Below are 18,712 nucleotides of genomic sequence, written 5' to 3' on the forward strand. Positions count from 1 at the left end.
GGCTTCTGTGGCGAAAGGGGGGCTCTGGTGTAAAGGGAGAAACTCATCTTTTTGTGTGTTTTGGCATAAGGTCTTTGCTGAAAATCCATACCAGACCCCTATCTGGGATAAGGGTTTGCTATGGATTTTGGAGGGGCAACAATTTTTTTACATTTGTTTTTTACATTTTAGACTGGGATGTCTTGAGATTTTGAATATTTTTATAGGGTGCAGCTTCTGGAAAAACGGTCACGAAAAGATGCTCTATTATTGTGTGTTTTGGCATAAGGTCTTTGCTGAAAATCCATACCAGACCCCTATCTGGGATAAGGGTTTGCTATGGATTTTGGAGGGGCAACAATTTTTTTACATTTGTTTTTTACATTTTAGACTGGGATGTCTTGAGATTTTGCATATTTTTATAGGGTGCCGCTTCTGGAAAAAAGGTCAAGAAATGCTGCTCTGTTGCCCTTCTCTGAGCTCTCTCTAGTTCAAGGGCATCCTGCCTAAGGATTGGTGACCAAAACTATTCTGCAAACTCAAGATAAGGTGGAACCAGCGTTTAGTGTATTGGTAAAATTACAGTTTTATCTCTTGAGAAAATCCTTTTTTTAATGCATGATAGTATACTGCTTGTGCAGCTTGGCATTGTTAGAGCTATAGTTATAGCTCTACATAGCTTGGTATAATCTGCAAACACTTAAATAGAGTTATTTATTCCAACCTCTATATGCCTTATAAACAAGATTAACAGAATTGTTCCAGGACCGAGCACTGGGGTACTACAGGAATGGGTCCTGGATGGATGGTATATCCCTCCCTTGTTTAGGTGGTGGTCCCTTGTATTCAGGGTTCTCGCCAAGTAGGGTAAGGGGTTCCGTTTTGGACTTGTAAGGGAAATTGCTAGGCAGTCTTCCCAGAGTTCTTAATTATACATGGGCCCCCGGAATCCAGAGGCTCAGAGAGATTTTTGGGTGGGACGGAGCCTCCATCCCTGACTACAGCCAGTTCTGGCAATGAAAGGGTTAACCCACCAGCCAGAGGGCGTGTTAAAAAGGAACAGGAAGCCAGTCAGTCTGCGTCTGTGAGGAGTGTTTTGGAGCAGGACACATGGCTGTGGAATACCGTCTACCGAGACACTGTTGGGGCACCTGTGTCCATACTCAAGCCCTTTGTGAGCAGGCTGGGACTCTAACCCTGAGGTGGGACTTGGTATACAGGTGCTGAGCCGAATCGTGTATTTGCTGACCATAAGCCCTGTTGATTTTGCCATTCTGCTCAATATAAGCCATTTTATTTGATTGTTTGTGGAAAAGAATAAAAGTTTATTTGCTGATACGGCTGGCTACCTGTCATATTCGCCCTGAATATTACTCTGTATATGTATATATATACACACACAAATTTAATCTAACTTCTCCGGCTCATTGTGGTATACACCAAATAAAGTAAGCAAACAGGGACCTTTTGCTTTGTGTTCTTTTTTTTTTATATGATGGACCAAATGTATTGTTTTTCATTATTGCAGAACAGAAATCACGGTCCAATCATGTTAGCATGCATCTTGCTTCAAATCCATCTTTTAACAGCAGACTAGAGGTTCTGTCATGTACAATTTGTAAGTAGGAGCCGGGGGCCAGTAAACATGGTTTTTCTGTCTGCCGGTCCTATTCAGCTGTAACATTCACGGCCTGTGTTAGCTCAAAATTAAAATTTGTGTAATTTTCTCCCAGCTTCTTCCGTGCATGTGGGGACAAAAGAGAGTAGATTCCTGCTGGGACAATCAAGCAATTATCTTCAACACCAAGTTCAAAGGCAATTAACAAATGCCTCTCCAGGCTTATCTCTATCCTCCGACATGGGACATGTTAACATCCATGACGGACATCAAAGAGGATTCTCTTCCTTGTATTAGTGTTCAGTTTGATTCTTTAGGCTAGTTAAATTTGAGAGAGGGGGAAATCAGGTTATGTAAGATCTGGAGACCGACTGTACTGTAACCATTTCAGCCTGGTTGAGGACATTTCCTTTAAATCATTTGTACTTTATTGGATTAACTAATAAAAATCAGAAAATGCAATTTAAAAGATTTATCACACAAAAAAATCCTGTTTACTAATGGTTCCTTCCACAGATAAAAGCAATTGTTTGGACTGTAATACTTTTGTGAGCACTATAGCATGTATACAGTTAAACATTTCAAAAGCTCATATTAAGAACCCTAGCCTCTAATCGTATTACCTAAAACCTTTAAAAATGGCAGAGCTGTGCTGTTACCAGCTCTCGCTATGGAACATTGTTATATATTCCACCACAGATTTGTTACTAAACTGAACTAATATTTGTCTGATAGATATTGCAAACTCCAGAAAAACATAAAATTGAAAAGTACCATCCACTTTAATACACTATTAGCATAAATTACCCAAAGATGCAAGTAAATGACTGTCTCATCCATCCATCCAGTAATCGGTCTTAGAGAAACAGACAACTGTCTGCTTTGTTTTCTTTGGTTGCTCTCCCAGAAATAAAACAAGTACCAGGGACATACTGTATGGCTGTCATCTTACTCCTCTTCTGCTTTACATTAACAAGCATGTTCAAGTGATGCAAATGTGTATGTCAGGGCTCAAAATTTCAAGTCCTGAGCTACAGAGCCACCAGTTGCCCCACCTAACCCTTACCCAGGCCCGGCCTTAACTCTGCCCCTAAACACACCCTCTTAAATAATCTTATGATAATTCTTATTTTATGATAGTTGCCGTAAACGGCAGATTAGGGATTCCTGCTGCAGGAAAACACAGGTTCTTGACACAGGAATCTCTAAGCACACCTGAAATATACTGTAGGTGTGAATGGGGCCTAATATATACATACACTAAAGGTGTCCATACACCTTTCGGCAGGTGTATGGGCAGCGTGCGACCGCTTCTACTGTAAGGTCGCACGGCTTTCGTCTTCCAAACACGCTGGAAAATCTGCCGAAAATCGTACGATTTTGGGCGGGTTGGTGGTGTGGTTGGAAGACGAATGCCGCAAGCGCACACTGCCCACTCAGCACTGCAATCATCGGAAGCCAACCCCTCAGTGGGGAGGGCTTGCGATGATCGCAAGTACTATCTGCCTGTCCAAGATGGGCAGATCGTACGAGATTTTAATGACCTTACAACAATCGCATAACGAAAGTCGTGCGATTGGTTGTAAGGCTTAAAACACAATATTAACCCCCCACACATAAAATAATATACTTCCCCCCTTATTAATCCTCCCACACACAAAAAAATATACTCCCCCCTTATTAACCCCCCCACACATATAAAATAATATACTAAATACAATAATATACTCCCCCCCTTATTAACCCCACCCCTCCACACACATAAAACAATACACTCCCCCGGGCCCCCTCACATGTTCACGTCTTTGCAGGCAGGAGGCTGTGAGCAGAATCGATCCCTGGTTTATCTGTGAGTGATTAGTGAGGTCTGCAGCAGATCTCACTAATCACCCCCAGATAACCTGGGATCAATCCTCCTCACATACATTCTTTCTTTCGGCCAAAGCTCAGAACTGTCAGAGCTCCGGTCGAAGGAAGCCGAAGCTGACAGGGGCAGCTCTGCGGTCTGCATCCGACACAGATGCAGACCGTGGAGCTGTTCCCGCAAGTCAGGTACGCGGTCTGCGACCGTGTGCCTGACATGTCAGCTGTCTGTGGGTCAAATAGTACCGGCTCGCAAGCCGGAGTTGGCCTGCGGACCGGTACTTGGAGACCCAAATTTCCACTCCAAATTTTGAGCCCTGGCGTATCATTGTTACATAGTTACATAGTATTTGGGGTTGAATAAAGACATACGTCCATCAAGTCCAACCCATAGAAAGTCAGTATAAGGAAAATTGTGAAAGTCAGTATAAGGAAAAAGATCATTTGAGTATAAGATTTTGTCAGCTTGTCCATACTTATGTACACAAAGTATACGTATGTGACCCTGGTATTTTACAATAATGCATAAAATAGTGCATGCATACAATATTATAGTCAATTAAAGAATAACTCTATGCACATAAAAAAACTTAACTCTTGCAGTGTGGGGGTAGCTCCACTGCAAGGACAAGTGCTCATTTTGTCTAAAGGCTGGAATAATACAGATTTACTTACCTGATCCTGGTTTCCTCCGGGCTGGCAGACCAGTCCCCGCAGCCTCTTCTCCGCTGGGTACCAGCGGTCTAAGAACCACTGACATTATCACGTCTTATGTAGGTCCATTGACCTGCAATTTAGACATGAGGACGCAGAGTTTCATTCCATAGCCGAATGGAGAGAGAGGTGATCGCTGACCACTGCAGGGGTAAGTTTTTTATTTGCCTGGAGTTCTTCTTTAAAGACCTTTTCACTTGCTCTTATCAGTGTCTGAGGGAGGGAAGAAGCTGCTTGAGGTTGTTAGTAACATCACTAAAGCAGAAAGTTCCAGTGTTGGCTGCTAAATGGTCAGAGCAGCTGTCAATCAACCACCAGGTGGCATTGACTGCAGCAGTGGGAATCAACAAGCATGTGGCATTCATTGACTGTGGCATGGCTGACTGTCACACAGTAGGTGGGCAACGCTCCTATGGCACTGGAAGCTATTATGATAGTTGCCAATCTATTAAAGGAAGGCCTCAGAGAAAGCAGAAACAGGCAGAATCAACAGGTATTTATTTAACATTTACTCAAAGCAACACTTCCAGAACACTTACAAGGCCTAAAGGGAACTTAGTATCCAGTGTTAGTATTTGGGTTTACATACAGTTTAGGCATCCCCTACAGTCTGACTTCACCTTCCTAGCACATTTTGTATGTTCAGACAGCTTGGAAAATTATCAACTCTGTAAATCATATTTAAACCTTGCTCTTTTATTCCTCTTCATCAGCTCTTAGAAATAACATGTGGATGCCCATGCTCTCAGAATGTACACAGGACCTCAATTTCTTTCTCAATGCCAAGCTTCATCACTCTCACTCAACTTTCAAATGAAAGAACCTCTAGTGGTTTGCCAGATTGACGCAGCCAGAGCTTTCAGCCAAGAGGGATGGGAAACCAATCAGGTGGCTGAAAGGGGCATTTGGTGCAAAACGAGTATACTGTATGCAGAAAGCAGTGAGATAATATATAAATACTAAATGTCTAATGACAAAACTACTTGTAGCACTCACTGGAGTTTACAGTGGGAAAAGGAGCTCTACAAGGTGGTCAGCCCATTGATGGTGATTCCTCCCACCAAGAATGATGGCTAAGAGAGATTTACCCATCCGCAATTTGATTTAATCACATAACATTAAGATAGTTCTCCTCCACTCCAGCCATATTTAAATGTTGGGTGCACATGGTGAAAATGTACTTTTTCTGCATAACATAAATTCACTTTGGTACCTAATTTTGCCATTTGTACTGTACACTACTGCATATTTAATTAAAGGTGATGTCCTTTAGAAAGGATCTTACTTTCACTCTGAGAGTCTGTGCTTTTTTTGGTGTCCACTGGGGGTGCTGATGCTCTTTCTCGACTTCCATTATGCTTATGTTTGTGTCGTGCGCTCTCCAAGGCTCTGAGCTTCCGTGCATGCTTGTGGCCCTTATAATGAGCTTCAGCCTGGTTCTGTAAGACACAAGATCACAGGGACATGAGGAGGACTACAGACATTTAAAAAACCTAAGCACAGATGCTTTGTTCAGAGAGCTCAAATATAAAGGTAAAATCTACAAATACAGTATAGCAAACTGACAAGTGGCTACATCTACATAATTGCTTCATACTTTGTTGCATAATATATATATATATATACACAGTTGTGAGAAAATGTTTGCAAACCCACTGTAATTTTCTGGATTCTGCAGGAACTTCATTTAAGGCCCCATTCACAATTGCCAATGGCGTCAATTGCATGGGACTCATTACTTGCTTTGTGAGACTCGTGCAGTCAGCTGCGGATGGGGGGCGCTGTACAGTGTAATGACAACTGCCAGCGCCCTCAGCCATACCTGCTGCGATTACCTCCACATGATCTCTCCTGGACACAGATTGCTCCTGTTTGTGTCCAAATGCAATTGTTGGCAAGCCTGTCACGACTGTGGGTGCGGGTAGCTGTGACTGCATTGTACAGTGTCTCCCGCCCGCAGCTGATCAAAGCAATTCGTGAGACTCATGAGATCGGTTCCATTCACAAGCGTCAATGGGGCCTAAATCATATTAATAAAGGTTGTCTTAAAAAAAAAACACACACAATAATTTCATGTAAACCTTCGATCTTGTTCACACCATATGTTAAGGCGCACATAACGCACAAAATTCTTTGTTTTGCAATGCTTTTTTTTTTTTTAACTTCATGCCTTTTTTTGCTTTACTTTACGTCTTTTTTTTTGCTTTATTCTATCCTTCCATCACACATTGCAACTTATTGCAATGCGCTCCAATAAAATGCAACCTGTTCTATTTTTTTTTCTGCGCACAACCAATGCAAGACATTAGTGTTAACAGGTACCACTGAAAGTTATCATGCCTGACCCTGTTTTATGATATTGCTGAGCAATGCAGCCCAGAGCTACTAGTGTGATTGAGCCCTTTGGCCCTCTTCGCACATAGTGGCAATGCAGTGTAAAATGCACGCGTCCCTGCAACATGTGGCAATGCGCCTATTCTATGTGAGGTACCATTTATCGTGTACAGTAGAGTGCACCACAGCATAGCACAATGCACGTATTGTGCTGGGTTATTAAAAAAAGGATCATGTGTATTTTTTAATCTGTTGCGGTATGTTGGCAGGCCATTCATAATGAGTGGGCTGCCTTTTACGCAAATGCACATTCATGCATAACCTACACCTTCAGTGTTTCAGCAGACTACAAACTCTGAGAGGCTTAGATAAGTAAACTTGATGATATAGTCTTCTTAATGTTTTTTTTAGATAAACATGTTAAAGAGATCAGCTTGAGGTAAATCTGAAAAGTATTTGTTAACGTTTTAGAAATACTTTGTAATGTGAATGTTTTGTAAGTATATTTGTACAAGAGGGCACACATATGGTATTTTCTCATTACAAACTCCAGGCTTCCTGCTTTGCAGTGCTGCACAATGGTTGTGCTTTACAGCTCTTTCTCACAATGCAAGTCTGCAATGCATTTCCTGTGTGGCTAATATTTTATCTAAACTGCACTGATCCACTAATGTGGTGCGTTAATTGCAACACGCAGTACTGCAATACTGTCCGCTGCAGTGCAGTGGAAGAAAGAACTGCATGCACTACTTTTTCCTACACATGGTCTAGTGGTACCGTGCGTTGCTGCAAGGAGGCGCGTTGCATTGCCATTTCGCAATGCACCTGCAGCACTGTAATGCATGGTAGGTGTGTTGCATGATACCTTAATCGCATGTGATTAACACATGCATTGAAGTGAATGGGCCCTAAAGGTTAATCTCACAATATTAATTTGTAAAATAGTAACACAAATCTGTAAAAATATGTCATAATAAAGGTAATATTATGCTATTAAATAACAATGAATAATGCTATAACATTAAATATAATATAAAATTATGAAGATATTTTATTAAATATTATAAGCATATAATAATTGTTAATACGTAACAAAAATAGTACACTTTCCATTCAGGTTGGCTATATTTAACAGAACTCGATCCAATTTAAGGCAATCTATGTCTGGCTACATTAGGCAATGAAGACCAATATAGCCTTTGGGCTTATTCCTGCAGCCTTTGATATTCAGTTATCAGGCTGTCCAGGACTTTTACAGGGGTTCCCCCCACCACCACTAATATATTGTGTAACCCATCCATAACTTGTTTATGCCTCCTAAAGCAACCAGATAGCTTCCAAAAGCCATTTTCCCTGTGCAGATTAGAAAAAACATATCTAAACAATTGCCAGGGACTATAGCTTTTTTTCCTTGGCTGAAGTTTTTTTTCCCCACAACAATATAAATGTAGGATAAAATGCTTCCAGAAATATTAAAGTGGGCAGACAAAAATCAGCTTTGATTTCTTGCCAAAAACTGGTCACAGATTTTTATAATAGACTCTCTAATCTTACCACAGCTTGGGTCACCCTATCCTGGGAGGAAGAATCTTTGTCTGACAGGTGCTGTAACAAATGCTGTTTCCCAAGATAAGACGGGGGAGCACCATGCAAGACACAGAGATGTTGTAACATTCCTTACTACAGCAAAAAATAAACACGCAGAGGAGTGTGATGGCGGTTCGTACATCCAGTCCTCTGCTTGGGGGCTCCTTGCTGGCTGCTGATCTATTTGCATTCAGAGGACATTACTGTAGGCATAATGAGGTGCATACTGATGGCAAGCCTGCAAGATGCTGATAAGACTCAGGCACAATGAGAGACAGGAGGGGGGAAAACCTCTGCTGAGCAGAGACTGACAATGCAGTACAGCAAGAGAAACCTGGCTGTCCTGTCCTCTGCAGCATGTCTCATTTAACCCTTTTTAGCCAGGGACACGAAGAACATCTCGGAATATGACCTTCTAGTGTTTCAAGTAAACAGGACATGTATGATTTGTTAAAAATAAACATACTTGATCTTGTATCCTAAAGTATGATGATACTCCCAGGCCAGTATTTTCCAAGCTATGGCCAGTCTTGTACCTCCATTTATTGTGTGTAAATATGACCAGTACTAATTTTCATTGCAGGACAAAAAATGTAAACTTGTTTAAATTGCCTTTCTAAAATTAATGTCTTTTTAGCACGCAAAACTAACAATATAGATATTGGGTGTGCTAATTTAGTAAATGTGGGCTTCTGCTACCTGACAGGTTATCCAGCAGTGCAGTGCCATTTAAGAATTTCCATTTCTTTTGAGTTCTGCAGCACTTACATAGCCAAGTGATGGCATAATGTTGCCTAAATGGAGTCGTCATTACGCACACTATACAAATAATTGGGTAAACATACTGCAAGAGAGTGATCCCTTCAATATGGCTTTTTTAGGTTGAGATGGTGACGCAAACTACTGCGTGAAAATCTTATTACTGGAGACAGACAGAAAAACGTAGTTTGTCCTTCAACCCACAAGTGCTCACCAAACTAAAACCAGCTTACATGCACACCACAAACAGCTGCCACGTCCACAGCAATGTGCAGCATTTTACTGGTTAACCATGCATATAATAAATGACATATATAGTCAGCAAAGTTTTTCTTTCCAAACTGAACATTCCCAGTTTTTTAACTGTAAGTCAGACTTCCTTTCTCATTTTCTGATCAAGGGGCTGCAGGTTACCTATGTATGATATACAGCATAGAAAGAGTTTATAAGACCCATAAAATCAACTTTTAAAAAGTTGATTTTTGTTCAGATAAACTTCCTATTGTCCACAATTATTGTATATAATAATTATGTGCTCACTGTGCACACAGATGAGCTCTGTAGGCCTCCATACCGCATACAGTGCTTTAGTTGGAATGTAAACAAAGTATCGAAGGCACATTTTCCACAGTCACAGCAGCAGTGTCTAGTGTCACAGAATCACTTTAACATCTATTATGCCTCAATTTAATGCAAAATTAAGCAAGGCAGAATTTCATGCTGGTCCCACCACACATACATAATTCACTAGTACATTTTTTTAATATTCTTTATTAACCATTGTTTCAAAAATTACAAAACAATAGTCAGAAACAAATAGAAGAAACATTGTCGATGTGGATAAAGAGTGAATAAACTGAAGGCAATTATAAGAACAACATAAATTATGTGCGCAAATGCAACGTCAAATAATAAAATGCGTAACAGCAGCATAGGACAGCAACTCAAACCAAACCATAGTAGTTAAGGAGGGTCCAAATAAAAAAAAAAAAAAGGGGGGAGGGATGAGAGGGAATAAACTGAAGGCAATCATAAGAACAACATAAATTATGCGAGCAAATGCAACATCAAATAATAAACACGTAACAGCAGCATAGGGCAGGAACTCAAACCAAACCATAGAAGTTAAAACAGGGCCCAAATTTTTTAAAAAAAGGAGGGGGCCTCCTCCAACCCCCTCCTTTTTTCTTTGAAACATGGGAAAAGCAGAGGGGAAAAGAGAGGAAGGGGAGGCACATGGAAAAAGCAGAAAGAAAAGAGAGGATGAAAGAATCGCGGGCTCATGAGTCAAAAAGGCGTTTGTATTCATCTGGGGAGAGAAACTCCACTCAGTAAAACCAGGTGGAGCAAAACCTAGCCACCAATTCACTAGTACATTTTTGTATATTTCCATCATTTTCGCACAGAGATCCTCCTATTTCAGTACTATAACTAGAAATAAAATTTAAAATTCATCCCATACAGTTTTATGAAAGCAAAAACCCAGAAAATAAGTGTTTGCTGTGCCTCACGCTCACTTCATGGGTTTTTGCACTAGCGAGATTGGCCATTTAGCATGGAAAACCACAAGTCTATGTGTTGTGGACATGTGCAGTTAATAGTTTTTGGTGAAAAGCACTGTGTAACAACATATTTCCAAGGACACAATATGTAGAACATTATGTTCTCAACAACATGGTTGCAAACACCACTTTTGGCCGAAAACTACAAGCTGAAAAAGTCCATAATATTTCTCTGAAGACCATGGCCATCTCCAGGCCTGGAAAATCTTGATTTGCAGTCTTGGTTGATTAATCTGTCGCACAATAATGTCTACATAGTTGAAGCAAAGATATCACTTGCCAGAGCCAGCTCTACAGGACCAGCAGTGAATCTCTTATTGTCTCTTAAAGAGACACTAAACTCAGGAGGTAAACCTTAAAAATGCTTTCAAGTACCTTAACTGTCAACAAAAATGTATCTCATTTGGTCCCTGAGTGTTGTAAGGTAGCCACCGCTCCAAGCTTGCTCCCATAATGGTCTACATTATGGGAGCAAGCGGTGGCTACTTTACAACACACACAGGGACCATGGAGAACAAAAGTAGCCACCCTCCAGATAGAAGAATAGTGTCAGCACAAATTCAGAGATGTTTTGAGGATCTGCAGCTGAGTGATACACAAATAAGCTGCATTTTGTTAATAGTTAGGGTACTTTAATGAATTTTTAAGATTTATCTCTTGAGTTTAGTGTCACTTTACCTAAGTAAATACTCATCTCTGTAGCTCTCTGTAAGCGGACATTCTTCCTCCCACTGACAGCAATGTAAGGGGGCATTCTATTTACCGACCACCAATTTAAGTTGGCACTTCTGCACTGATCAACAATGTAAAAAGGGTACCTTTGTCTGCAACTTAAGCTGGATATATGCAACTGATACCATGTATGTTGATCGTATTTTGACCCTTTTGAGGAATTGTATGTGTACAAGAAAATTGTGAAAAGTCCTTGTTAAATAAAGAATTTATTAAAAAAAACAATGTAAAAGGGCACTTCATTGCTGCTGCTGTGCATTACATACTCGATATAGCTAAACGCCACACACACACTAGACCACTGCATTCTCAACGCTAAGGGAAAATATTAGGGGTCTAAACAGCCCCCTGATATTTCCCTTTTAAAATAGAAAAAGAAACTGAGGACACAGAGTCCTCCAATCTCTTTTTCTGCAGCCTCTGTTCTAAATGAATGGAAAGCACAGAGGCTTCCCATTCATTTAGAAACTATTTACTATCATACAGTTTCTGAATGGGGAGCAGCCTCTGTACACAGTGCTACTCCCCATTGAAAAACTCATGAATAAACAGGAAGTGATGTAAAGCACTTTCTGTTCATTAATAACCGGGGACACATAGTACTATGTGTCAGCTGATCGCTCCAGTGTTTGTCCTGCACAGAGGATTGGTACATATCACTGATACAGTCACCTCTGTCACAGCAGCATGTGCGGTGAGGAGGAGAGAGAGAGCCGCTGGATGTCAGATCCAGGCCGATCGGCTCTCTACTCACCGCTCGGCGTGCTGCTGTGATAGCGGCTCCATCCTCCGCCCCCCGCCGCCGGCTGCAGCGCTTCCTTCACTTCTCCTCGGATCCCCGCTGCATACAGATGGGGGAGGGCAACGGGGATTCAGAGAAGCCTCACGGCAGGAGGACAGGACATTGCGATCTACCAGGGATCGTTTAGCGATCGACTAAGCATGGCACAAATATTAGAAATAGATAGCACAGTTTTGTTAAGCATTTATTTTTTGGGATGTAATGCACCAACAAATGTCTGACAGCATGCCATCAGCTTAACATGAAGATAAACAGGGATCACTTTCCCCTGTTATCCACTATTTAATGCTTTTGGTAGTAAATTTTTCTCCTATGGACTTTGTGTAACACAGAAAAAGTGACCCCATATTATTATGTTGATAAAATGCTGTTTAGCAAGAAATATACATGCTGTTTCTTATGAAGAAGAGTACTGCCTGCACTAACCCCCATTTGACACTGCTCTAAAACAGTTTTCATCGCCAACTTATTTACAAGTGCAGGTAGGTGCACAATCGCTTTATCCCATTGTTGTCTGAGTGTGACGAGCATGTAACAAGAAAATGTTTTTAGGCCCCTTTTACACGTGTGGCGTCCGTTACAGTCAGTAGGGGATCCGTTGATAGATCTGTTCGTGGAGAGATCCATGGATGTCATTCTTGTGAAGGAGGAAAAAGCTGAACTAACTGGACCCATGTTAGGTCTGTGGGGAGTCGGATGTAAGCGGACATGTGTTCGTTTAACATCTGACTCCCCATGGACTAACAATAAGCTTTCGATCAGGTCTACCTGAAAAACTGTCAGGCAGACCTGATTGGAATACCGTGTGAAAGTGACCTTAAGGTGCCCATACACCTTACAATTATCTGCAGATTTTCTGTGGTCAGATGGAAAAAGTGCAACAGATTGGCCCAGGTGGAGATTACTCCATCCACACAGTTAAGTGTAGATGGAGGAATCTGTTGCACCTTTTCCATCTGACCACAGAAAATCTGCAGATAATTGTAAGGTGTATGGCCAGCTTTAGAATGAGCATATTCTTGTGATTAATACAATACACTGGTTTGTGTAGAGTTATTTTCTAGTTAAATTTACCATCTGACTGAACCAAGCAATTGCAGTAAAACCAAATCCCCTGGTTTTTCAAATGGCTAAAGGTTCACAGTTTACTTTCATTGTTAAAGCATGCTTAGATATGTTACTGTAAATAAAATCTACTTTCATTTACACTCTGTTAGCCAAATTGTTTGTTTCCCAGTTAAGGAAATGACCAGAAACCTAGCATACTGTTTGGGTATCAGTTCTTTCTACGCTTCAACCTTCAAACCTGTTTTTACCTTCCTCCCAGCTATAGCGGTCATTCAGAACAGAAGTAGATGCCGCAGTGAAGAAAACAAAAGACAGTTACCCTCTGCTAGAACGGGCAGCCTACGGTTATGTATCAAATCAAATGTTGATTGGAGACCATGGGGAGTCAGGAATCATGCTGGTACTGAAGGGAAATGCCCCCGACCACAGCTATCAACACACTCCTCTAATCTGATACCACAAAAGCATCTCAGATCTGCACTCTGCAAACAAATCCCTCAAAGCATCACTCAGGAGTTATGAATGAATCAAAAGGATGTCTGGAGCTAATGTGCTGCCTAAAATATTACTATTCTTCTCATATCATGTATGTAATTTGTAAAGTATCAGTATAATGTAATGTGCCACTAGGTGCTACATTTGTACACTACATTCAGGGGTCTATTCACAAAGCTGCCAAAGGATCTAGTCGTAGCTTAGGCTGATCCTTCGGCTAGTTTCAGCCCCAGGACCCCAGGCTGCTGTACGGGCTATTCACTATGGCCTGCACTGTTCTCGAAGTTGGCCGAGGGGCTCAGTCGAGCCGAAGGCATATGCTTCGGCTCGACTGAGCCCAGGTGAAAGTCGAAGCTGGCCGAACGGCCTGCTACTGACAGCTGGGCGGAGCCAGCCATCATTTCACGGCTGGCTCCGGCCACTTACACAGACAGATCAGCGTCCCTGGTTACCAGGTAACCAGGGATGCTGATCTCCAGACAGCCCAACTCTCCCGGACGCTCCGGGAGTCTCCCGCTATTAGATAGCGGCTCCCGGCCGGCCGGGAGAGAAACACTTTCTCCCAGAAAGTTTTACTCTGCTCGACAGAGTAAATTACATACATTTCCTTGAATTCTTGATATTGTAAGGGTCACGATCAAGGGTCTGATAGGAATTTTCATTATTATTTTTACACCAAAAAGAGTTTTTTTAATGAACGGATTTTAAGAATTTCTATGCAGCATACAAAAAAAGGTTTATGGGTTTAACGAGAAAAATGATGTACACACACCATCCTGTATAAATAAATATACAGTAATACCTTGGTTTACAAGTAACTTGGTTTGAGAGTGTTTTGCAAGACAAGCAAACATTTCTGAAAAAAAAAATGTTGCCTTGATATACAAGCAATGTCTTGCAATAAGAGCAAAATTTTGTAGAAAAGCACAACCCGAATAAGGCTGTAGCAGTGCGAGCGATTAGTCTGTTTAATGACAATGCAATGTCACATTGGATAGATTCCTCGTTAAGGTTTCATGAAATGAAAAAGATTCCATTGAGTCAAGAGATAGCAGTGATTCCGTTAGTGACAGTGAAAGTTGTCCTACACAATAATCCTCCTCTCTCTTGTCCCCCTCACACCAGCCACGAAGGTACCGGTAATTGGTTTATTTTTCTTTATATTTTGTACAGTATTATATTACAGTACAGTATTGTAATCATTTTTATATGAATATTTATATTTATATGAATATTTTTGGGTTGTGGAACGAATCATCTGAATTTCCATTATTTCCTATGGGGAAATTCGCTTTGATATACAAGCTTTTTTGGATTACAAGCATGCTGCCGTAACTAATTATGCTCGTAAACCAAGGTATTACTGTATGTATTTTTTACATTTTAGGACGTTCTCATTGCCTAATGTAATTAGTCACTACAATGGCTTACATATTATACAGCGACCAGAAGTTACATGCTTTGGTTGGCCAGGCCATATGCAGCTACTATTTCATTTAATTCCATATCTATTTTATCCATCATTTATTTTAATTTCATTTAATAAAAATGTATTTTTTCCACCAAAAGGTGCTTTTTAATTAACAGATTTTAAGAATTCCTTTGCAACATAAAAACTTCCATCTCTCCTTACATTGTCAGCATACTTGTAATCCTACAACTGTAGGCTGAAACCAAAATGGCCACACAGACCGAGTCCAGGTAAATTAGCTCCTCCCCCTGTCAAAATTTGTAATCTCCCACCATTTCAGTCCTGATGTTTACCTTCCTCAAGGTTGTTTCAGGCTGCTGGTTTCTCAGCCCAATTCCAGCTCAACTCAGCCACAGCCATCCTGTCACAGAGATTCTACCAGTCCTCAAGCTATTGTAATCAGCTGCACAGCCAGATTCCCCTGCTGCCTCCCTCTGCTCCATGTGATGGGTCACAACATAGAGATGAACACAGACAGGACTGACTAGACGATCCCTGTAGCTGATAAGTGTTGTGACAAGTGGGAACACTCTTTTACTAAGTGTTACAAGCTCCTTTCAAGTGTACTTTCCCTGGGCTTCAAAGCATCCCTCTGTGTATCGGCATTGCACGAAAGAAGCTACTTCCAGCACACACATATCCCATGCCATTTGCCACAAGTATCTTTGTAAGTGCAACATAGTTTCATTTTATTTTGTCATTGTAACAAAACTTACTGTGCTTGGTTATGGCGCCCTCTTCTCTCCCCTTTTTTTCTCCATTTCTTGTTGTCTATACAGGTGGTTCATAAAAAAAAAGTCCTACTGACTCCTGGATTAAACAGACTGGCTCCCAGATTCCACTTTATTTTATCCACCCCTGACCTAAGCACAACCCCCGAGGACTTTTAAGGTCAGAGAGAAGTAACCCACCTCCCCCTTAACACCTAAAACCCCTCTTTCCTTTCCTTCCCCTCCAACCTCCCCCTTCACCTTCAATACCTTGTACTCCTTCCACCCTGAAAGACAGGGGCTGACAATATCTTTAACACTCTGCTCAAGGACAGACAAAGTGACTTCTACACCACAAACCTCATCATAATCAAGGCAAACAATATTAGTGGCCTAAACACTGTTGAGATATGACAATTTGTGTAGTTTCTTTTACAGAATACTTGTAATTGCTGCTAGTCAGTCTGCTGAGTTGTCATATGTTGATTGTCATATGTGCATTATACTGCAATTACAAACTGTCTCTGTAACATTTCCATTAAAATATCTAATAAAACATTGAATGATAAAAAAAAACAACAAATATTTTATAATCTGGACATTACATTAATATATCAGATGAAAGGTGCATGGAATTGTTTCTTTAAATGTTTGCGGCTATGGGGGGTACACCGTAAAGTCATTGTGTACTGCTGAATTCTAGCCATGTAAATGGTGGATTAGATGGACACTTGGGAAAACTGTTCCTCTAAATTATTGGCATAGAAACTCAAAATCAAAGTGGATATATCACCAAAAGAAGAAGAGTGATTAGACATAAAGAGCAATATGTGTTTGCCATGCATGTCAGGGTCCAAACTAATGTTACAATATACATCATTTACCCTGTGAACTTCCATTTTTAACAATTATCTGCAGGGTCCATTCAAAAGTCGTGTGGACAGCTTGCACCTCTATGAGGGTTACTGCTGTAGAGTTTAATTAAAGGACGACAGCAGTTTCATGAAAAAGTATTGCAAATGCGTAAACATTATCCTGTACATATTGCTTCTACCCTTCCTTCTATTCTTTATTCTCTTTTCAACCCTTCAGTAAGGCCACCTGGTAGAGCTTGTATTGAATGTATGAATAAGAAAACCATGTGGCGGACTTACAAATCTGTAATGCAGATGCCTGATGTTGAAAAGCCCAAGAGGCACTGACAGATCTAATGGAGTGCCCCATCACAGAAAAAGGTGGATCCTTAACCTTTACAGAATAGGCATGCAGAATAACCTGTCTAATCCATCTAGAGATGGTAGATTGGGATGCAGGGAGCCATTAGGAAGAGTTTTGGAGCAGTTCGGAAGAGTTGACAATTCTATGTAGAAAACAATGCTGTATTTGTTTTATTTTTAATGTTGTCAGGTACACGTCCCCCATTATGATGCCCAGCTTCCTACTGTATGTATTTTCTTTGATAATAGCATCGAGCAATATTCACTAAAGGTTTGTGGTCCGAACCCAGGCAGATTTGCTCATCTTTATGAAGGACATTAGGTTTATGTCTTTGCACAACTTTCAAGCAGTGGCGGAACCAGAGTTATTGGCGCCCGGGGCAGAACATTTTTTTTTATAAACATCCACTGGAACTGTACCCCACACATATATATCAGCTAAGGAACTACAAGTCCAAGCATGCCATCATTGTCCCTGTACACATCCCACACACACACATATCACCCAGGGAACGGCAATATCTGGTTGTTGTACAGGGGCAATGAGGGCATGCTGGGAATTGTAGTTCCCTAGCTGATATGTTATGAAGCTGTATTCCACCTGAAAGTACTACAATGCCATTATAGAACTAAGAATAGAACATAAAATAAAACTTTTTTTTTTTCTAATACTCACCTGATTCCAGGATCCACCAACAAGCGCGACCTCACGTCTCACCCCTGGTCTCCTCACCCCCCAGTGACAGTGCATCCCTCCCTGGTCTCACCCCCAAATTACAGTACATCCCTCCCTGGACAGCTCACCCCCTGTGACAATCAGGAAGCTAGGCGGCGAGTCATTACACACTGCCCGGCTTCATGATTGGCCGGGAAGCTGGTTCCAAGTGACGAGGGAGCATGGAGCTGACTTCCCGGCCAATCAGGAAGCCGGGCAGCATGTAATAACTCTGTGATGACGCTGCCCGGCTTCCTGATACCGGAAGTTCGGGTATTGGGCTAGGCATCTGAGCATTTGGGCGAGTACGAGTACTCGCCTAAATACTTGGTATCGGCACCGATACCGATACTAGTATCGGTGCATCCCTAATACATAAAATATTAGAACTGATAGTTTTTATAATAAGGTCATGGGTGTGTTTGGGAACAGGTTTCCTGCAACAGAAGTAGGGGTTCTAAGAGCGCTAGGCTATCAACAAAGAGAAGTATGGTGTACTGGCGTACTGTAGCAATGCTTGTGTTTGCTGTGTGCATCTCAAGGTTTTTTTTTGTTCAAATATGACTGGGGTGTACCTTTAAGAAAAAAACATTCAATTAGGGCCCATTCAAAACGGTTTGTTGCAGCAAGTGCCATGTGGTACATTAATTTTGAACTGTACCCCAACACACCTTTCCAGTGTACCTGCATTGCACAGCAGCACATTAACAAGTGTTGTGGCACCCTGTGCTGCCGAAAATGTTGCATGCATGATTTTTGGTCCTGTTGTGGTGTGCATTAGGGTAAGCCATTTAAATGAATGGGCTGCCTAACACAATGCACAATAAAGTGTAATGCAACACGTACGCATTGCACTGCAGCAGACCGGTCTGGTGTAACTGAGCCTTCTGGATTAAGATTTCTTTCTGGCAGATAAACAAACAAAAAAGTTGTATTCCTGTGCTTCCGATAAATTATTTTGGGATTCAGCAGAGTCTCCTAGGAATTGGCACCCATGTGTATCTAATGATGATGGAGAGACAGTATTGAATTCACTGATTATACAGCTTCCCCCAGAAAAACACTAAGAACACTCTGAACAAAACC

At 41.2% G+C, this 18,712-nt stretch overlaps 1 protein-coding gene across 2 annotated transcripts in view; it reads right to left on the reverse strand.

Annotated features, from left to right (window-relative positions):
- Window positions 1-18,712, reverse strand: part of ZNF385C (zinc finger protein 385C) — a 157,890-nt gene that overhangs the window by 10,894 nt on the left and 128,284 nt on the right. The window contains exons 4-5 of one of the 2 annotated variants that reach the window (XM_018563893.1): window positions 5,466-5,613; window positions 763-776 (exon numbers count right to left, since the gene is read on the reverse strand). In XM_018563893.1, coding sequence (XP_018419395.1) covers window positions 763-776; window positions 5,466-5,613 — 162 coding nt within the window. Of the gene's footprint in view, window positions 1-762; window positions 777-5,459; window positions 5,614-18,712 lie in introns of both variants that reach the window. The other variant, XM_018563894.1, reaches the window with a different exon arrangement.

The sequence above is a fragment of the Nanorana parkeri genome, unplaced genomic scaffold, assembly GCF_000935625.1.
Source record: "Nanorana parkeri isolate BGI_ZX_2015 unplaced genomic scaffold, ASM93562v1 scaffold707, whole genome shotgun sequence".
NCBI lineage: Eukaryota > Metazoa > Chordata > Amphibia > Anura > Dicroglossidae > Nanorana > Nanorana parkeri.